General features: G+C 47.1%; 2 protein-coding genes across 7 annotated transcripts in view; both read right to left on the reverse strand.

Moving 5' to 3' along the window:
- Window positions 1-300: 300 nt before the first annotated feature.
- ADIG (adipogenin) lies at window positions 301-7689 on the reverse strand. The gene is given in 4 exon segments (XM_045574695.1): window positions 301-1698; window positions 1700-1901; window positions 3447-3555; window positions 7207-7689. Coding segments are annotated over 4 exon segments (537 nt in total). The 5' UTR covers window positions 7334-7689; the 3' UTR covers window positions 301-1599.
- A 2124-nt stretch (window positions 7690-9813) lies between these two features.
- RALGAPB (Ral GTPase activating protein non-catalytic subunit beta) overlaps window positions 9814-22214 on the reverse strand; it is a 70508-nt gene continuing 58107 nt past the window's right edge. For all 6 annotated transcript variants that reach the window (XM_036417609.2, XM_036417608.2, XM_036417610.2 and 3 more), the window contains 6 exons: window positions 19898-20020; window positions 17917-18053; window positions 16449-16557; window positions 15575-15653; window positions 14302-14450; window positions 9814-13855 (listed from right to left, as the gene is read on the reverse strand). In XM_036417609.2, the coding sequence (XP_036273502.1) occupies window positions 13662-13855; window positions 14302-14450; window positions 15575-15653; window positions 16449-16557; window positions 17917-18053; window positions 19898-20020 (791 nt within the window). In that variant the 3' untranslated portion in view covers window positions 9814-13661. The remainder of the gene's footprint in view (window positions 13856-14301; window positions 14451-15574; window positions 15654-16448; window positions 16558-17916; window positions 18054-19897; window positions 20021-22214) is intronic.

Raw genomic sequence — 22214 nt, forward strand, 5'->3', positions numbered from 1 at the left:
TGTGTGTGTGACTGTGTGTGAGTGTGTGTGTGTGTGTGACTATGTGTGAGTGTGTGTGTTTGTGTGAGAGAGAGTGTGTGTGTGTGTGTCTGTGTGTGAGTGTGTGTGACTGTGTGTGAGTGTGTGTGTGTGTATGTGTGACTGTGTGAGTGTGTGTTTGTGTGAGAGAGTGTGTGTGTGACTGTGTGTGAGTGTGTGTGTGTGTGACTGTGTGTGTGACTGTGTGAGTGTGTGTGTGTGTGTGTGTGTGAGTGTGTGTGTGTGTGTGTGAGTGTGTGTGTGTGTGTGTGACTATGTGTGAGTGTGTGTGTTTGTGTGAGAGAGTGTGTGTGTGTGTATGTGTGTGTGTGAGAGTGTATGCAAGTGTGTGTAGGGGTGAGTGTGCGGAGGTGTGGGGGGGTGGGAGGGTGTTATTTAGGGCAGCGGTCACCAACTTTCCGACCTCACAGGCCACCAGTGGTCTGTGGGCCACGGGTTGGCGACTGCTGACCTGGGAGGTGTACAGTGGGCCAGAGGCCAGGAGAAACAGGCACTTTTGTACGCACTTTCGGTGCCACCTTTTGTAAGACAATTTCACAATATCCGCAAACTGTGAAGGCACAGACATATTCAACAAGCCCACGTTTCAGGATTTACCCCACAGACAGCAGCACACTCGTGTGCAGAGGGAAGTCCAAGGGCGTTCACAGCAGCCTGTTGGGGAGCACACACCTCACCAGCACACGCGCTGGGCTCGGGTCCGAGGGCAGCTCCCACCACACGAGGAGCCGGGCTGTAGCCAGAGCCGTAGGGAGCTACAGAGGGCCCTACGCAGGGGGACGGCGTGTCTGCATCTGTGCTTTGGATGGATCGTTCAGACTAATGGGCAGCAAGGGCAGAGCAGGGAGACCCAACTCTGGGAGCCCAGCCAATAATCCAGGCTCATTCTCTGCCTGCGGGGGTGATGGAATGCGTGACGAGAGGGAAAGAGGGGACAAAGGTGACACCTGCTGAGACTCGGGAGGGCCTGTCCCTTCTACAACCCTGCTGCCTCTGGGGGGCCGGTGTGGGTACAAGGACAGATTGGGGTTTCTCCCAGGTGCCTCCCCATGACTGCCCCCAACACTCCAACCTGGCAAACCATCGGCCCAGTGGGCCAGGGCCGGCTCTGGAGCCACAGGGCTTAGGTTCACACCCCAACTCCACCATTGCCATTCAACAAGTTACTTGACTGCTCCGTGCCTCAGTTTCCCCATCTGTGAAACAGAGATAATCAAAGACCCCGCCTGATAGAGTCCTCGTCAGGGTTAAAAATGGCAGTGTGTGGGAAGTACACAGAAGAGTGCCTGGGACGCAGTAAGCCCTCATTAAATGTGAGCTCTTCTTAAAGGAGCCAGGTGCAGGTATTTATAAAGTCCACGTGGTTAAAATCAGCTGGAAGACTAAGGCTAATTGAGGACTGAGTCTGAAATGAGACAGTGGAGGCTCAGAGCAAGACCCCTCAGCCCTTTGAACAGACGGGAAGCAGGGTCTGGGTTCCCAAACGGAGTCAGAAGGCCCAGGTGAGGGCCAGGGCTGGCCCAGGCCCCACAGCTCATGAATGAATGGACATGGACTTGGTCAGGCCCAGGACGCGCCAGGGTCTCCTGAGCTCAGGCAGCCCCTGTTGCCTTTAATATGGACCCACACGCTCAGGCCCAGCCCTGCCCGGCGACCTCTTCTCAATTCATGTGGCCAACTTCTCCCCATGTGACTGCTTATACCGTCTTCACAGCTTGGGGGGGCCTCCGGAGATGCTGGAGGGACCGAGGCGGGCACCCCAGAAAAACACCTCAGCCGCTGAAGTCCTCTCCCTTCCCTGGCGAGTCTCTCCCGTCCACTCCGGCCGTTGCCACTGCCCAGCGGATTCCAGGAAAACCGAGCTGGGAGCAACTGGCAGGTTGGGTCTAGGGATGACAATGGAATGAGAGTGAGAGAGGGACAGGCGTTGGGGGGTGGGAGGTGCTCTGTATAAATGGGACAGGCTCCCCGAGCAGAGTTTGAATATCTCCTTTTATTACCCCCCGACTGTATGCAAACAAGACAGGCTACACAATTTGTGGGGCCCATTAATAATGAGCATGTGGGCTCCTTGTTACTAATTATTAAAAATTTCAAGACAGCCACAGCTGAGCACTATACCAAGATGGGCTCTGCTGAACGTGGGACCTCATGTGCCCACACAAGTCACTCCCCGTAAAGCTGGCCCCATACGCAGGACTGTGGGGAAAGGGGCTCAACTATCAAGGCCGTGACCCAGGAAGGCTAAGAATCCCTGTAACTAAGGGCACATGAGGGTCCCTGCTTCTCAGCCCCACTTCCTTCCCCACTCGGCCTGGCAGGGGCTCCCAGTTTTGACCCACGGGGCAGAGCAGGGGGTGGTGACAGGTTGCAGGGGCAGACTTCGGAGGAGGGCAGGCCCTGGCAGCCAGGGGAAGAGAGAGACGATGCAAGAGATGGAGGATGGGGCGGGACTGCGTGTGGGGTGGGAGGCAGAGAGAGCATGAGGCTGATCCCCCAGCGTGGGGCTTTCAGCCAGGCCAGCAATGGGAGTGCTGTTCAGGGAGACGGAGAGAGGTTAGCAGGTCCCATGCCCAGTTTTGCTTTGCTGGATTTACCAAAGGGAATAAACCATCCCATTCTAGCCATGAAGAGGTGTCCAACTCAGAAGGAAGATTAGGCGACATACAAGGGGTCCCTGGTGTGGAGATGGCATTTAGCCGCATTGGGCTGGAGGAGGCCGCCTGAGGGTGCGCAGCTGCAGGTTCCATCACTCTGGGCACGTCACTGCGGCCCTGCCGCTCTGCACCCTCGTTTGTAACATGGAGACCAGGAGGACATCCTCCTCGCAGGCTTTCCTAAGTGCGCTTGTGAGAGGGAAATGCTGAGCACAGCCTGGCACCCAGAGTATCAGCTGGTGTTATTACTTATCATTATGGTTCTATCCCTTCTACAAACATCTATTGAGCCCCCACCATGGCTAAAGATAGAGGAAAGCAGAGAGGGGGTCTGTGGAGCAGGGAGAGATGTCTGTAAGAAGGAGGGCAGTCGGGGACCCTGCTGAGAGAGTGAATTTGAGCAAAACCTCTTCACTCTCTGAGGGAGTGAGTGCACCACGTGGATGTCTAGGGAAGAAGGGTTCCAGGCAGAGGCAGCAGCTGGGGCCAAGTCCCCAGGGAGAGATGCAGGAGGTGAGGCCAAGAAGCAAAGGGTGGGGGAGCTCTGTAAGGGGGCTCCCACGTGGCAAGAACAGGCCTCCCACACAATGAGGCAGGAGGTTCTCCGACGCAGCAGAGATGGCAAGCTCTGCAATGGTGGAGGGCGTCAGCGGTCCACCTGGCAGTGCCCAAGGCTGCGGACAGTCTCTGAGGCCGCCCTTCCCCCCACCCATCTTCCTAGAAAGGCCTCACCTGGCAGAACAGGCTCACTGGCTGGGGCTCTCCTCCTCTTGGCTCTGGAATGTACTGTCCCACTCGGCTGGGTCTTTGCTCCATGGCTCCCAATCAAAGCACAAATCTGACTCATTTTCCTCTGACTCTGTGGAGGAGTAAGTAAGACAAGGCTTTTTGAATGATCACATTCTGTTTCCTCTCCCTGATCCACAAGGAGCCCCCTGCCAGGCCTGGGCATCCCTGCAGCCTTGTCTGAGGCCAGGGGGCCGGCCCTGAGACCTCGGGGAGACTTCGGGGCCTGGAATGGTGACCAGGGATCAGAAAGGTTGCTCTGTAACTCACAAAGGGGCCATGTCCACCTACTAAACAGGAAAGGACCCTGAGATGAGCTAATGGCCTACCTGCATCGGGCATAGTCCAGGAGCAGGCACGGAGGAGACACAAACCCAACCATCCATTTGTCCACCAGCCCATTCAGTCACAAACATCTGTATATACCAGTAGGCACAACGATTTCCATTGCAGCCTTGTTTTGTGGTAAAATACACACACACACACACACACACACACACACACACACATACACACACAACAAAACACCCTAAAAACCATGTGCGTGCACGTCCATCATGAGAGTCCTGGTTGGCAGAAGTGTGGCACAGTCACACCTAACGGAGGCCCGCCCGTCCATCCGGTGGCCGGTCACGAAGCTGTTACAACCGCATTGGGTCTGCACCTTTCTACCTGCAGGATGTGTTTCAAGCAAGCTTCAGAGGAATCTGTGTGTAGAATCCCCTCCCCCGCTTTTTCTTTAAACCTGCAGGTGTCATGGAATAGGTACATGAGCTTGCTCACATGGCTTACCTCGGGAGGCCAGGAGAGAAAGGCAAGAAGGCACAGGAGGTTGTTATTTTTCTAACTACATCTACTCTTATTTCACCAGCTGCAAAGAAGTAAAGGAGGCTGAAAAAGGCCGGTGTCAGAAAAGACTGAGCCTCATTGTCCTCATCTGTAAAATGGGCACAACAATAGCCTCTTCTATAATGAGGGTTGACTGAAGTGAGATTTGGAAAATGGGCATTCAACAGTGCTGGCAGTTGGCAGTTAAAAATCAGCGCCATGGCTTGAAGTGGCTGATCTTCACTAGATATGGCGATTGTTTTCTGAACGCGCACTATGCGCTGTGTGTTTTACATGCCTTTTCTCACTTCCTGAGGCAATAACCGATGGTCTTCATGTTTTACAAGGGGAAGGCTCAGGAAGGAGGTGTCTGGCTCCCAGCCAGGAAGTGGTCCTCTCCTGTACTAGGTGCCACGTGTTCCGTTGGGTGCACCGTTTGAGGTCCGGGATTTCAAAGGCAGCAGCTCACTCCAAGGACCAGCTGAGGAGCAGTCAGGACCCTCCACAGGCATAGCCTATGGTGCCCATTCCTGTTTTAGCTATAAGTCCCGTTATTTGGAGGTCTCCCCTCTTCTTTCTGCAAATGTCAGGGTCTTCCCCGTGAAGGGCACATCTGGCGTGGTCCTCTCTCCCTATGTAATGGCAAGGGGCCAGGGCCAGCTTCCCGGGGATCAGCAGAAAGCTTCCTTCTCTCCGCCCTCTGCTTCCCCCTCTCCTGGGAAAACTGTGTACTCCTTGGCCACATTGGCCATGAGGCATGTTGCTCAACCCTCTGCCGCCTGGGCCCTGAAACTACCCCGTGGAGCCTGGCCAGGCGGGGGAGGGAGAGGGCATCAGAGCTACTCTTGTCTGCTTTCCACTGGATTCCAGGCCAGCCTGACTCCCATAAAGAGATCCACACCAGACAGAAAACTACAGACGAGGATATCGCAAGCCCCAGCCCCCGCCAAACCCTAGCTGGCCCAGACCCCGGATTTGGACCAGTTCCCAGCACAAGGACAGAACAGAAGCTGTAATACTGAGTTCCAGGAAAACAGAGACCATGAAGAAGAGCTGCTCGCTCATTTTGGGGGCAGTTTCTGTTCATTGCAAAATTAACAAACGAACCCTGGCCTCTAAGGAGAAAGGTGAGAGGGGTGGGCCAGGGCAGGTTGCGGGTAGCTTCCAAGCAGGGCCTCCAAGGAGAATGAATTGTTGCAGGAAATCAATGCCTTAGACCTCAGGGAAGGTTTCCCTTCTCCTTCCAGAAATGCCACCCAAAGCCACTGCTATTCTTCCTCCTACCTTGACAAAACCAGTATGGACTAAATTATTTCTCAGCCTGCAAGCACCTACTATGTGAACCTGTGCTGTGTGCCCCGCCCTTGCTGTGCATCTCTGCAAAAGGGCATGACCATTGTTATCTCCGTTTTGTAGGTGAGAAAACCCAGGCTTGGGAAGGGCTTGTCCAGAGCCACACAGCTGGTAGCTGCCAGAGCCGGGATAGGCAGTCTTAAATAGACTCGGCAGTCCTAAATACTCCCTTGGTGTGTGACCGTGGGCAGGTGGCTCTTCTCTCAAGCTTCAGTTTCCTCAGTTGTACAGTAAGGACTACTTTACAGGGCGATTCTGAGGGCTAAATGAAACAATACGCATCAAGTATTGAGCACAAGTCCTAGTGCACAGTGTTCAGAAAAGCCTAGCTATCATCAAGAACTGTTGAGGGGCAAAGCTGGAATCTGGGCTCCTATCCCCTAGACTCCAGACCGACGGCTGTATAGCCACTGCACAGACACGTGTGCTGACTCCACCAGCCACCGCCTGATGCCCAAGGGCCGACATGCACCCTGGGAATGAGGAAAGCATACTTTAAATCAGGGGTGTCGAACTCAATCAGAGAAGGGGCCAAAATCTAAAATCCAGCCTAAATCGCGGGCCGAATGGTTTACTGAACGTCATAAACTGTCATTGTGATGGAAACGCAGCGGAGTGCAGTGATGACAGCACGGTGCGGGCCACATTGCAAGGCCTGGCGGGACGGATTTGGCCCGCGGGCCTTGTGTTTGACACATGTGCTTTAAATAAACGCTTTCTAAAAGCTCTTACCAGGAACTCCCGATATTTGCACCACGACCCCCACATTTGAAATTCTGGGGTACAAAGGGGGTGAACTGCTCACCCTGTCTCAATGCCATCTGACCAGAGGTGGCAGAACACTCAGTGCCCTCCCTGCTTGCCCAGTTGGCTAAAGTTCATGGGGCTGAGGAGTAGGAGGTGGAAGGTGAAGCTGTCGCGAGGAAGAGGCCCAGGGAGACAGCACAGGCAGGGAGTCATTCCCGCCACGTGGCCAAGCTGCGCGCCTGCCCACCCCCAGCTCCCAGTGGCCAGCTCCACCCAGCATGCTGAGCTCAGGACCCCGTGTCCCCGAGAAACCAGGGATGTATTACCCTCCAGGGAAAAAGGGTGAGTGGTCACTGGCCCCTGATAAATGCCTAAGGCTGCCACCTCCCACAGTGCAGTGTTTGTTGCATGAGAGCACCGAGCTGAAGGGTGAGAGGGACTGAGAGCAGCCTACGCTCTGCTCTCAGAGCCTGTGCCCTGGCTGCATTCACAGGAAGGGCATCTTCTACTAATTCACCTGCCCAGAGGGGCCACCGCTAGCACCAAAGACCTTCCATGCCAGCCATGGCCCTCAGGGGACACACACCCGTGCACATACTGCTTCCCAGGCGAACTCGGGGATTCACCTGGGCTCTAAGAAACTAAACTACCAAATTAGTCCTTTTTTCTCTCAGGTGACCAGTTGTCGGCTCGGAGCCAACAGGGAAAATGCCCCCAAAGCAGCTCCTTTCTCCGCAGTGGTTTCTACCAGACCCCTGCCCAGCTCCAGGATTAGGGCCCAGCCTGGGAGGCTCACCTTGGCTAAGTAAGAAGCGAAACCAGACGATCAACAAGAACAACAGCAAGGCCACGGGCAGGCCGAGCCAGAAGACCAGGAAAGAGAACGTGAGGTCGTTCACCAGCGGCACCAGAGGGTACTTCATGGTGCGTGTGAGGCCACGCCGGGCCAGCCTGAGCTGGGCTGGCAGGGCTGCCCTGGGGAGCTGGTGGGCTGGGCCATGCTCTGCTCTCAAACCAATTGTGACTGAGCCGGTGACGTAACAAGGAAGTCACACTGTCCTTCAGGGAAGGGAGAGCTATTTGGATGAATGGTCAGGAGCCTTGGCAGTGAGAGTAAGCCCGGGCAGGCCTGCATTTGAATCCCTGCTGAGTTGCTGTTGGGTTCATGCACCACCTCTGGGATCCTCTCATAGGATGAGGAATAATTCTTTCCTCACCAAGCTGCTAAAAGTGGGAAAAGCAAGTGCTGGGATAAGCATTGCCCACAGGTGGGTGTTCATATATTTGAGGTCACAAAATCCTCTAGAGGCTGGCCAGGTCCCTGATCCAAAATTCAGGCTCCATGTGCCCACACTTATGCTTGGTGAGCGGTGGGGACTGTGCAAACTGGGTGGATCGTAGAGCCTCCAGAGCAGACAGCTGTCCCCGGCACTGGTGTGTGGGGAAGGCGGGTCCAGTACAGCCAGCTCTCCTGACTTCTAAGAGAGCCAAAACATCAGTTTTTATGTGAAATCTGCCAACTTAAAAATACCGAATCGAACATTAAAATACTATTGGCTACACAAAACAAGTCTGGTGGGCCAGACTGGGTCCCTGGGCTGACATTTAAACACTCTCTAACACACAGTAGGCCCTCCGTACATGGTTCTTACTTAATGAGGAAGCTCTGGCACCTCTCCTTATTAGGGAGTCCAGTGAGGAGCTTCTAAGGCTTTAACTGTGTTCCCTTATCTCCCAAGTGGGCAGAATACTCCCAAATGCCATTCTTACCTCCTCCCACCCCACCTCTCCTTCACTCATTCATTCATGATGTGAACCTCCACGTACGTGCCAGGCCCTGAGGGAGGCGGCTCCGGAACTCGCAGGGCCCCATAGTCCCTGAGCTGGAGCCTGGTGGGTGGGGGAGGTCCACACCAGTGGCTGCTGTGTGGGAGGGAGGCAGCAGCACGGTATTCTTTAGGAGGGTCCTTGGACCACCTGCCTGTCACTGCCAGCAGGTGGGTGGGGGCGCAGGGTACTTGGGAAACACACCGACTTCCTTGCTCACCTTGTTCTACTAAGTCAGAACCTCCAGGGACTGAGGCCTGGGACTCAACACATTCATGGACAACCATTCTGCTGCAGACTTGATTTCGAGACCACAGCATTTCAGGCTGGAAAGCCGAGCAGACCAAGCTCCAGGCTGGCGGAGCAGATGCACAAAGTGGGTGGTGGACCTAGAAGGAGACATGGGCTGAAAGGACCCCCTCCTAGGAAGCCTGGGGAGAAAAGCAAGTGGGCCAGCCACAAAAAAAAAAAAAAAAAAAAAAAAAAAAAAAAAAGGGAGGGGAGACCGGCCGGAGTGGCTTGATTGGTTGAGCATTGTCCTGTGCACCAAAAGGTTGCTAGTTCAATTCCCCGTCAGGGCACATACCTGGGCTGTCAGTTCCATCCTTCGTTAGGGAACATAGAACTGATCGACACCTCTCTCACATCGATGTTTCTCTCTCTCTCTCCTTCCTCTAAATATGTCCTCAGGTGAGGATTAATTAAACAGATAGCTAGAGAGGAGGCAAGAGAGGGGAGAGCTGGGGCTTGGAGGGCCAGTGTGCTTAAAGGAAGTTTTAGCCCAGATGTGGGATGACCAGAGTCCTCAGAGGAAGTCTGGGCAGATGGTATTAGAATATGTGTCCAAGAAGCAGTGCCCTGATGGGCTGTGCCACTCAAGACCCAGAGTTCAAGTCCAGAAACAGGTGGGCTGGGTTGGGGTGATTTCTTGGCACTGGGTCCGGAAGGGCCTGGGGTCAGAGAGAGCAGGACAGCACAGGTGGGAAAGGCTCAAACACATTTTCTTGTCAGATCCTGAAACGGCCACTGTGCAGCCAGCCCAGAGAGAAGCCTCCCGCCCCCCAGAGCTAACTGGAGGTGCTGGGGTGGGCAGGTGTGGACACAACTGCAGGGAGATAGCTCCTTGGTGCAGTCCAGGGGCCACACCCTAACTTCACATGGAACCAGAGCCAGGCTGGAGGGAGCGGCTCTAGGCAAAGGCACCCATCCCTATCCCGAGTGGCCCGACCACCCACCATGTGTCACCTAGGCATTAAGATGCTAACCTGGCCCGTGGAATCCTCTGCAGCCAAACCTCTCCCCTTTCCTGACTGGCCAGCCTGGCAGAGCTCGGTCCTCTGTGGGCACACAGCACAGTGTGTTCCGTGTCTCGGGACTGCTGCCCCTGGGATGTGGCCTCTGCTGGCAGGGCCTTCATTACACAAGCTCCTTCTAGTGCAGAAGCCAAATACTTTGACCAAGTCTGAGTACTTGATGAGACTCCCCCAAACCAGGGGGAAACATTGGAAAGAGTAAGATAGAACACCCACACAGGAGTCAAACCCCGGCCTAGGACCAAAAGCACTCACAACATTAGTAGATAAGAATCTCCTTAAAATTTAATTGACTAAATGTATTACATTCAATATTCCATGGGTTTCTTCTGGACAAAGGATCGGCATAAATACAAACAAGCCTCTGGGCCTTCTTCCCTAACCAACGAAGAGAAAACACAGGAGGCAAGGGACACGGCGCCTTCATATGTACATTTCGCCTTTACTTTACAGTTCAGGGCCAGAAATATTTACAGAAAATACAATAAGAAAAAGGTCATGTCTTGGCAACATATTGAAATTCATACAAACTGTATATATGGTTTCAAGCAAATAATGATACTGCTTAACTTTTAGCCACAACTGCCAAGCCCTTCGGAGGAGAAAGATGTTCTTGGTCACTGCAGGAGACAAGGACTTGGGAAACTTGGTTTGCTTCAACAAATATTTATTGGGCGCCTACTATATGCAAGGCACTGTGGAATCCCAAATTATACCTCTTCCCTCACCATTATAAAAAAAGAAACGCATCTGAAGAACATGAGTTGATACTCTTGAGAAAAACACTATACAGTAAGTACATGGCTTCTTTAGCTACCGAGAAAAGAACCCCGTTTGCTTCCACATTCAGTGGGTGGACTATCTCCAATCTTTCCATCTCAGGAAAAGAGGCTGTCATGGAAATTCTTAAAACAGACCCTCTAATGCAACTTATCAATTCATGTAAACATATAAATCATTTTTTTTAGGAAGATATAACCTGAATGGGTTTTTAAGTGCTGAATGGAGAACTACTGCCAGCAGGAGTGTCAAATTATCTCTATTATACCTTTTACCAGCTACTTTTTACAAACCAAGCCTTTGAGCAATGCCAACTCCCACTTTGGGTAAAGTTCACCTGCCAGCAGAAATAAATATTCTTGAAGACTCTGCCTCTTTAAATAGCAGTCTGCAGAACACGACAGAGTTCCTCGGTGCACGTAGAAGTAACCGTTTGTGAAGACCTCGCGATATTACTGGCCAAAGCTGTAGGCTTTTGTATTTATGAGGCCAAAGGAGAATGGGTTGCCCTGAAGTAGAGGACCTGGAAATGGCGAGCAACGTGGATGCGTGTGTATGTCTGTGTGTGTGGCGTGTCAACCCACAATGTAACTATTCCTGTCAAACAGCCAATGGGCAGGAGTAGGGGGTACTTAGGGGAAAGCACTGAACAAAAGGGCAAGTTGGCTGAACAAGGAAAGAGTTAAAAAGGCAAAAGCCCTGTCACTGCTCTTAGTGCTTCCAGAGAGAGGAAGAGAAAGCCTCCATCACCAAGCGCAAGCTAGAAGGATGGGGGACTGCCTGCCTCTATGCCTTGGGTAATGCTTTTTTTGTCACGAATGCCATGCTCATCCACCTCCCGGTGCACCTGTCACATGCAGCAACTAAACTGTCTAAGCCACAGGCCCAAGCGGACCTGGCTTCCCCCCAAAGGTTACGAACGCACGCTAGCAAGCTTAAAGAGTGGACTTCTAAAAACTGGTACCAGGGACTAACTATGCTCCTCTGCCATTGTTCTACTCAAAGTGACTTTAACAAAGGCAGGTGGGTGACCTTAGTGACTGTGAACTCAAACCCGTAATTCTAGTTAAAGGTGCAAGGGCTCTTACCACGCCTCCTTTTAAAAGTAGATGTTATTTTGAACAGAAGGAACCAGCATCTGACGAGGTCTGCATACGTCGTCCTGTTTGCGCCTTATATACTGGATTTTGTAGTCCTGAATCCCTCCCTCCTTCCCTGGGAGACCACTAGATCTTTCAGGCCACAAATTCCATTCAACACAGATGTTCACTTATCAAAGCCATTCGAATTACAAGGAGTTGCTAGAAATTAGAGCAAACTACAGGATCAGGAAGCCTACCCCCAACATGCACACCACAGTATCTTTTGCTGACTTAGTAGTAAAAATAAGCCAAAGGTAAAAGACCTGAAAAACCTCACTGAGGAAGTACACCTACATCAGCTATTTTTAGCCTCTGGAATGTTGTAAGCTGCACATCAACTTATAGCCCCCTTTGTTCACAACCGCTAGAACAAGGGCCCCTTTTCCCTTTGAATGGTCAATCTGGAACTTCCATAGAACTGTTAAACCTCGCCTTATATCTGCTGAGCTACTGAAACATTTTTAGAGTAGAACTTCCTAAACTTTATCATACATACCCCTCCTCCATGCTACCATCTGGAAACAATTTATTGCCCAGATTACAATTACTGAATACATTATACCCTGAATGGGAAATGGAGTCATAGAAGGTTTTACCTGAGCTTAAAACAAACATGAAGAAAAAGTATAGCAAACTTAAAACCAGGAGCCACTATGCCCACATTTCTTGCTCATACATGACAAAATATGTACCTTCTGAAACAGAAATATCTACACAGGGAATTAGGCCCTACATACTATCCTCTGCCCCCTAATTACCAAAACATCAAACCAAACAGAAAGTTACATCCCTAACCTACAGAATCTATTGACATCAGACGTCGGGTGAGAAATCACCCTTTATACAACTGTGACCACTCCTTTTTTGGACTTTAAATGTCACTTACTTTTCTTAACATAAAATGATCTTAATAAAGAGGAAAGCGCATAAGAATAGGAGAAACAAGCAGTGCCTACTCTAGTGCTTTAGCAGGAATCCTTGTAACGATGTTCTGGGTCTGGCCACCTCAAAACATTTATCCCTGGCAGAAAAGTAGCAGCGAGGTAACATGTATTTCCAAAACCCGGGCTGGGATTTGTTGTGCCTTCAGCTGGCAAAGTCCAGAAAATAAGACAACAATAGCCATTTTTAACAGCAACCACCCAAGCAGGTGGCCACTAATGCTTGTCAACAGTCTGATGAAATCCAGTGGCTCTCCAGGAGAGATCTGAATTAGTAGTGGTGAGAGGCTATTTCCTGAACCCCAAATTAGAATCCTTCATAAACTACCGCAGTCTCCTGCTTGGTACTGAAATAAGAGACAATGAATGAAACCAAAATTTTCTACCCTTGTTGTGAATTTGTTTCTTACTATTTAACCAAGAAATTACAAATGTTTACCCTGTCATTATGTCATCAAGCTAGACAACACTAGAGAGTGGAGGCATCCCTGCTGACTTACAACTTCTAACCCCACCAACTCTTCTGTCCCTCACTGAAGGACAGGGCCATGCCTCCGTATTAGATCTGTCCCTGGGCTGCCCAGAAACGAGGCCTTCAGACAGGTCTGTGCAGTAATGAGCATAACTTTTTGAAATGTGGAGAGAAAGTATGAAAGATCTTAATGCCAGACTTCATATCTGAGCCAAAAAGAAGTCCACAAGTCCTTTTCTGTCAGCTGGACAGCTGGATGACAGACAGATGGCAAAGGGACCTATGAGTGAGCAGAAAGTTGAGATTTCTTTCCTTTTCCTCCATGCTATCAACTTGAGTCTTCCAAGGTCCTGAAGATTCTGAGACAGATTTTAATTTGAACACAACCTCCTAAAAAGTGAGGTATAAAATTATCTTCAACTTCTAATTTGCAAATGTGATACTACCAATGCATGTATTTAACTAAGATGCATAAAAGCCTTTCTCCTCAAAAGGCTCAGGTTTAACTAAAATTGTCACTTTGAAAAGAAAGTTTATGGCTAAAATGTATCTCATCATTACCAGAAGGAATATGATTGTGTCTGGAGCCCATTTCACTAGGAAGCTGGAAGTCTTCTATCAGATGGTTTAAATGTGTTTCTTCTATTCTGGTGATTAAACAGTAAACTCTTGGGGAGTGATTTGTTTTTATTTTTACAGTGATCACCTATCAAATTGCTTTACTTTGATATTTGAGCCCCAAACTGGAGTTGAAGAGTCCTAGACAGTTCAAGAGTCTAAGAACTATAGTTCTTGAGTCCGACCTCCTGGAAAAGTGAAGTATAAAACTCTGGCTCCAACTGCTTGTTCCGGTACTTGTTGACAATGTCAGTGATTTTCTGTTTCCGGCGGACATGTGGTGGACTGTAGGAGTCACTCTCCAGCCTCTTTCTTCTACAAATATTAATTACAGTCTGCCTCACCAGAAAACCTTGAAAACAGAGGGTTTTAAAACAATGTGAATAATCAGTCAGCAAGGTGAACTCTCAGTACTGAAGTGAACTATTCTCCACAAACTCCAACTATCAGCCCATTTGCAAAACTACCCCCATCCCCAGAACTCCATGAAGATAAAACTATCAGAAGAAACATACCAGGACAAGGTAAACAGAATAAAAATCTGGCCTGAGGACACAGTTCCTGCCCTGGATTACAAACAGCTATCTTCATTTTCTAAAACTGAATTTTGTGAATTACAGTTCTACTCATACTTACTAGATTAAGCACAGTTCAAAGCTTGCTTCCTTTTGAACAAGACCACACCATTTTTCTACATGTGGGCCCTATTTAGTAACATATTTCCTTATTTTTATTTCGTTTTGGCTCGTAAAAATATATTTAAAAAAAAGACACGACAACCATATGGGAAGACCTTACCGAGTGCTCGCCTGCTGACAATCATCCCATCCACAAGAGGGATAACCATGTTAAATTTTCCAGTGGCTCCTTGAATTTTTATCCGGAATAATCCAGTGTTTAAAGGGTGAATGAAGATAACAGGAACTTCTTTCTCAAGAGTGGTAGATCTTAAAAAAGAAAACACGTTTTACCCCAAATAGTAATGTGTAATGTAAGACTACCCAGTGGCTTCTTTTCAGGCAAAAAATTTTGATAAAAGGTCAGTCTGCCGAGACCTCTTCCTGGAGGCCCCTGATGAAACACCTCTCCACGTGACCCTAAATACCCATCACTGGGGCTGGGTGTTTTAAACTGAGAAAAGGCACCAAAAATGTGCTTAGAAAACCACTGGGGACATGGAGTGGAAGAAGAGGCCAGAGAAATCTATTGGAGGAGCTATGAATTGGGGGACTTTCACTTAGTTCCTCCTCCTAGTAAGGAACAAAAGTGAGCTGAGCCACGTGCAGAGAACTTCACTACAGTCAACAACAGCACCTCAGAGCAAAAGTGGGACTTATGGGAATCCCTGACCGAATTTTTTTAAGGGGATGGGGAGGAGATAAAGAGGGGACTTCTTGCAGAGGTGAAAAATGGCAACATCTTGGCAGAGCCAAAGCCACCAAAGCCTCCAAACAAGTAACAGCTGCTAAGGAAGCAATCATACCTTTGGGAGACTGAGTGACACATCACGAGTCAGGCACATGCCAGTGCATCTAGAGTTGCCTGTGAGATTCTGTGATGTTACATGTCAGGGTTACGGTTTTGTTTGCTTCTTTGTTTTGCAACACAATGAGCTTTCCTTCTACATAGATAAAGTGATGTTGGCCAAAGCAACAGTGAATCAACTTTTCAAGACATTAACTAAAAATCAATCCTATACTAATTCTAGCCTCAAGACAAATCCTAAATTTTGCTAATGATGAGGATATTTTTAACTGTTATCTGTCCAGAATGTTTTGACTAATATCTAATATTGCTACCCTACTATCAGTTTTCATGAATACTTAAATGCCTTCACATCTCTATTTGTCTTTTTGCTGCAGATAAATGTAAAATAGCATAATTAATTATGTCTTTTAAAAATCCTGCTTATTCGATCACCATATACACTTATCTACAAAGGTCTTTGGACGCCTTAATCTCCCCCAATTGTTTGGTTATTATTGCCTTCATTCCTTTTGTTTCATACGTCTTTCTTGATCAACATATTCTTAAAGATATGCTGATAAACTTCAAGCAAATAAGAGTGTACCTCAGAGAAGTGCTACTATTTGCAGTAGTTTCCACACCAGTACTGATTTCTGTCATCAGGTCTGAGAGGGGAAAGTTTTCTGGAAGAAAATAATACCATTGTCATTAATATCGCCCTTCTATTCCCAAACAAATAATAAGAAATCTAACTTCCTAATCTCTCTACACAAATAGGCAACAAAAATTTGGACTACGCTATCCTACAATATAATCTTACAATATAAACCATTCCTCACAAGAGTTCTCCTTCAAGACATATTTTTGCTAACTTCATCTAACGCAGAGAGTTGTTAAAGAAAGTGATCTGTAGTCTTTGAGGACTTGGAAAAGGTTGTGGAGAGGCTGGAAAGCAACTAGCACAATTTCCCACAAACTTTGAGCCAGATGAGATTCTAAGCTAAATATGCATTTCTAAAATTATTATGTTACTTATATAAAAGTCATGAAGAACTTATCCATAGCAAAATTACTAAGGACAAATTAATCTTCACACTAAATCTAGACAGTAGGGCTCCAGGTAAGAGGGTGAGGGAAATGCTCCCCGTTCTCCAAAGTCCTGGGATGAATAGGACCAAGTGGCAATAGACCATTAACTATCATACCATTCCAAACAAAACTCAAGATTTCATATCCACTAGTCTCATCAAATCTTCACAACTATGAACTAGGGAACACGAGTGTCTCCACTGAACAGATAAATAATCCAAAACTTAAGGAAACTGAGTGGTGGAGCTGGGATACAGACTCAGGTCTGCTGAATTCCAGTCCCAGCTTCTGGCCACCCTACCACGTCCACGCTGCCATTCCTTTTAGACCTTTAGAAAGTCATTGGCATTCTAATTTTATTTATAGATAATATCTTTATAATATAGTACCTATATCATCATAGCGTTCCACCCAGACTACAGAAACTCTTGTTTCGGGTCCAAGGGGAGGCACGAGACGGCCCTGAGGCAGTTTCTTCATTCTGGAATTGGGACTGAGCTATATGAGGGAGGGAAAAGCAGGAGAGAGAGAGAGAGAGAGAGAGAGAGAGAGAGAGAGAGAGAGAGAGAGAGAGAGAGAGAGAGAGAATTAGTTCTGCACTCTTGCTATTATTTACTTAGGCACTTTCTAGTAAGGCTTTAGAGCACATGTGTCAAACACAAGGCCCGCGGGCCAAATCCGTCCCACCAGGCCTTGCAATGTGGCCCGCACGGCGCTGTCATCACTGCACTCCGCTGCGTTTCCATCACAATGACAGTTTATGACTGTTCAGTAAACCATTCGGCCCGCGATTTAGGCTGGATTTTAGATTTTGGCCCCTTCTCTGATTAAGTTCGACACCCCTACTTTAGAGGTAACATGAGAACCTAGACAATTTGGCTCAGTGGATAGAACGTCAGCCTGTGGACTGAAGAGTCCTGGATTTGATTCTGATCAAGGAAGGGCACTTAGTACCTTGGTTGCAGGCTCCTCCCCAGCCCGGCCCTGGTCAGGGCACGTGCAGGAGGCAACCAATCAATCTGTTTCTCTTCTTCCCCTCTCTTTTTTCATTCTCTCTAAAAGTCAGTGGAGCCAAACTGGTTTGGCTCAGTGAATAGAGCGTCAGCCTGCGGACTGAAAGGTCCCGGGTTCGATTCTAGTCAAGGGCACGTACCTTGGTTGCAGGCACATCCCCAGTGGAGGGTGTGCAAGAGGCAGCTGATCTATGTTTCTAACTCTCTATCCCTCTCTCTTCCTCTCTGTAAAAAGTCAATAAAATATATTTAAAAAATAAAAATAAATAAATAAATAAAAGTCAATGGAAAAAAAGCCTTGGGTAAGGATTAAAAACAACAAAACAAAAAAACAGGTAACATACGGAGACAACACAGATAAATAAATAACATCCACTGATATGGTAAGAAAAAAGTAAATTGTTCTCTCTTGTGGTAGCTGCCGTGTACCTCACTCAGTGTATTCATTCATATACTGAACTGTTCTCCAAACTGCTACCATTTACAAATAGCCAGAATTGTTTAAGTTGAATGTTGCACGATTAAAGATGTGAACTGTAGAGCCACTGCTGCAGTTTTAGTGGATATTTCTGGTATTAAATAAAAACGCAGGCTAAAGAAATGGGTGAGAGAACCAAGCATGGTACTAGAATGGGTAAAATCAAGGGAAACAAAGGCCGTCTTAGAATGAACTATTTGTTGCAAGCTGAAAAAAAGAGAACCATGAGAATTTGCTTTAAAAGATGGAGACACTAATGAATCAGTGCAGCTATGATTACCCTCTGAGTTAAAGGCATAAGCTTTGCATGATTCTATAATTAACCCCACTATAACTTTTTGTAGATCTAACAACAAAGTGACTTACCCTCTGTGAAGAATTAAGATTGTCTGTGTGATTAGGAAAAAGCTCAAGTGTCAAGGATGGCTGTTTCAGAATTCCTGGCATAAGATCCATATTTGAATCACTGTCTTGGTCTGAGATGTTACTTTCCAATGAATCAGCTACGGTATAAAAGAAAAAAAAAATTATAATACCTACTACTTGTTTGGAGCAAAAGTGTGTAAACTAATTGTGCCAGTAGTCTAACCTAAGTCACTTAAGCAAAGCATTACTTCTACAGCATGGGCCGGCAAACATTTTCTGTAAAGAAGGGGTGGGGAATATTTGGCCTGCAGGCTGCATAAAACCCTCGAAATCATTTGGTCTGGCCTTGCCAAGGTATTAGGGGTGAGCTAATTGTTTGACCAAATATAGCAGGCCAATTTTTAACTTGACAATTTTGTATGGCCCGTGAATGTTACAAATATCGAAATGGCCGTTGGCAGAAAAAAGGTTCCCCACCCTTACAAGAATCAAGTAATAAATATTTTAGGCTTTGTTGGCAGTATGGGCCTCTATTGTATATTCTTCTTTGTATTTTAATTATAATCCTTTAAAAATGTAAAAACTGTTCTTAGCATTCTGAATTTGGCCTGTATCCTGTAGTTTGCTGGCTCCTGCCCTACAGGATAACTGAAGTAAGACTTGAAAATATTTCACTTTTCAGATGTAGAATGTAATAAAAGCCATCTGTTGTTCTCGGAATTATGCTTAGCATGGTGCTAAGCAGCACTGGGTATCTAGTGCTACAGAGGGCTTAGTCTCTGTGATTAGGAATGATCTGAATGGAGGCAAACACACAGAACTATAAAAAACAAAAACAAAGGAAGACAACTCTCAAGAAACAGGAGGAGGCTAATTTGGAGCAGGGGCACAATTGGCACAGGGGATATTTCATGGCTGGAGGTGAAGACTCAACTGTGGGAATTGCTATAAGGCCATGGATCTAGCTGTGGGAAAACTGGGTTGATGCAAGCAGGCTGAGCCAGACACACCAGGCAGGGACTTGGCCCAGAGAGGACAGATAGAGTCTAGCCTCTAGAATTAGGTGGTAGATCATAGCCTTGACACGAAGGCAAATAGCTGCTAAGATACTGACCTAGACCATGGAAGGCCACTATTGTCAGAGACACAACTGACCCCACAGTATGAGACGGGGAGAGGTCTAGAGTGGGAAATGAAGGGTCCAAGTAAAAGGTTAGGAGGTTACCCAGGTAGGACCCAAAAGGTCATTAGCCTGATGGTGAGACAGTAACAATATAATGTGTGGCACCCCGTTCTTTGGGTCCAATATAAAGGCTCTCACAGGAAATAGGGAATAGGTGGGGGCTCATGCATAATTAGTGAAATGAATAAACTGAAAAACAAGGCTACTCTGTATTGATTATAATGAAAAAACAAAACAAAATATGGGTTGAAGTGGGCCTCCTTCACTATTTAAATAATATAATTAGAAGGTCAATATACTTGTCTTTAACTACTTTCCTTTAGAAATTTAAGTGGCGCTAACATCCTGAATCTTTGCATAACCTAAAAGCTATCATGCTTTAGAAGCAGAATGCCTTAGATGACTTCAGAATTTCTGAATGCCATAATACTGCACAAACCAGTGACTACAAAAATAGATCTTTACTAGTTTCCCCTAGGAGCTCATGCATCTAGGGGAAATGATGAACATAAACTGAAGAACAAGAACAGACCCGGAGACAGGGAAGCATCGGTCAGACTGTCGGACCTCAGAGGGAATGTAGGGGAGGGTGGGAATAAGAGAGAGAGATCAACCAAGAGACTTGTGTGCATGCATATGAGCCTAACCAGTGGTCACGGACAACAGGGGGATGGGAGCATGCATGGGGAGGGGTTTGGGATGGGAATGGGGGGATGAGGAAAATATGTGATACCTTAATCAATAAAGAAAAATTTAAAAATAGATCTTAAAGCAGCACCATACAAAAAATGCTCTTACTTAATGACTCCACAGGAGAAGGAACCACAAAAGATATTTCTGTAAGGGCATCAGCGTAATACAGCACCTTCTTCTGGCCGTTGAAAATACTAGCCCCAATATCTTCAGAGGAAATCACTTCATCTAGGAATGAGAACATTATGTTACTGCTCCAAAAAGTGGAAAAAACAAGAATCATCTTGCTTTATGAAATTTTAACTGGTTAAGAAAGTGATAATAAATAGAAGGTACATTTCCAACAAGAACCATTAGTATGTAAAAAGAATAAATTCTACATGTTCTTTAAATGTCTTCACACTAACTTTAAATCATAAAAATTTAATTTCATAGGTTCTGGTCAGTTTCTATACCAGTTAGCGTCTCTGGGCCTATCAACGGGGCCTAAACAGAAAGGCGGGGCTGATCAGTGGAGGCCTAGAAAGAAATGGAGGCACGGCTGTTGGCCAGGCTGGGAGAGAAAGAGAGGCAAGTTCTGATCAACAGCTACCATCGAGGCTACGGATCAGACCCTGCCTCTCTCTCTGTAGGCCTCTCTCTGGACCTGATCTGCAGCCCCCTAAGCAGTCAGTGCTGGGTTGGGGCTGGGTTCCGGTCTGGTCAAGCTCTTATTATATAGATGTACAGAAAGTTTTAGTAATAGTATCTGCTCTAAGTCAGCAAGATTGAATTAATAAAAGTAGCATTCCTGTTAGTATAGTTCTCAATTAAAATGAACACAATTAAAATGTCCTAGCATCCTATATAATAAAAGGGTAATATGCAAATAGACCATATGGCAGAACCAACCAATCAAGGCGTAATATGCTAATGATTTGCTAAGGCTGCTCAACCACTTGCTATGATGTGCACTTACCACCAGGGGGCAAACAGTCAACTGGTCAACCAGTCACTATGATAGGCACTAACTACTAGGGGGCAGATGCTCCAACTGGTAGGTTAGCTTGTTGCTGGGGTCTGGCTGATTGGGACAGAGCAAGATGGGCTAGACACACCTTGGAGCCCTCCTGCGATCCCTCCCTGGCCCGATCATGCTCCGCTGAGGTCCCTCAGCCTGGCCCACGCCTTCTTGCAATCCAGGACCCTTTGGGGGATGTCGGAGAGCCAGTTTCAGCCCAATCTGGCAAGCCTCTCCCTATCTATTGGGAATGACTGGGCACAAGCCTGTGGCAGGCTCAGTGGGGCCAGGATGAGTGGGAGCAGAAGGCAGGAGCTGCAGGTGGTGTTGGACTGTGGGTTTCAGCCCAATCCCTGCAGGCCACCCAGAGGGACCCCACCTGTGAGTGAATTTGTGCACTGGGCCTCTAGTTAGCACATAAAAAATCCAACAACCTGAAAAAAGTTGGGAAGAAATAAATAAGCAGTTCTCAGGGGGGGGAAAAACAAAAACAAAAACAAAAAAACTCACTAAAAGATACTAAAACTCAATTATACTTTAAAATAGAAAAGTTCTCACCTAAAAGATTGAAAGATATCTAATGTTGGTGAGGATGTGACATACAGAAAATTTAGACCTGAGGTTAGCAGACTATTTCTGTAAAGGATCAGAGAGTAACTGTAGACCATGACTACCCAGGTCTGCTATTGTATCAAAGACAATACATAAACAAGTGTTTTGTAAGTTATTTAAAGTTCTAATAAAACTTTCTTTACAAAAACAGACCTGGGCTGTAGTTTGCTGACTCCTGGTTTAGATGCTGAGAAAGTATTTTTTACCTACCGCAGTGGATACTATGGTTACTGCTTCAATACCCACCCCATCCTCCCCTACTCTGTGTAGCAGATGTGATTGTCTCTTCAACTGTTCTACGTTGTCTATAGCTTTCTTAGGAGGGTCATTCCATCTCTCTTGCCATAGCAATAGATTGGGGTGGTCCAATCCCTGAGTATCTCAGGATTTGGGAATAGAGAAGTTCTAAGACCTAACTAAGCTCTCCTATTCAGGCTATGTGGTATTTGAATGTAGAGTCTGGAATTGCCTGTTTGCTCTATGAGAGAAATCAGGCTGGGAACAAAACCAGCACTTGGAGGGCTGAACTAAAAGAATATTGAAGAGAAGTAGAATTAGAGTGCTGATCAAGTGACAAAAAAATTGTACGGTAACCTCTGCAGCTTTCAGTTACATGAGGCAATAGATAACCATTAAAATCTAGGCCAGTATGGGTCAGGTTTTCTGTTACTTGCAACCATATTTATCAAGTTGAAAAATATGCATATCCTTTATCAATTCTACTTATGGGAATTTAGTCTATAAATATAGTCAAGTTCATAAGAATATGTGGGAATTAAAATTACAGTATATCCTCAAATAATTTGATTA

Source organism: Pipistrellus kuhlii, unplaced genomic scaffold, assembly GCF_014108245.1.
Source record: "Pipistrellus kuhlii isolate mPipKuh1 unplaced genomic scaffold, mPipKuh1.p scaffold_m20_p_6, whole genome shotgun sequence".
Classification (NCBI taxonomy): domain Eukaryota; kingdom Metazoa; phylum Chordata; class Mammalia; order Chiroptera; family Vespertilionidae; genus Pipistrellus; species Pipistrellus kuhlii.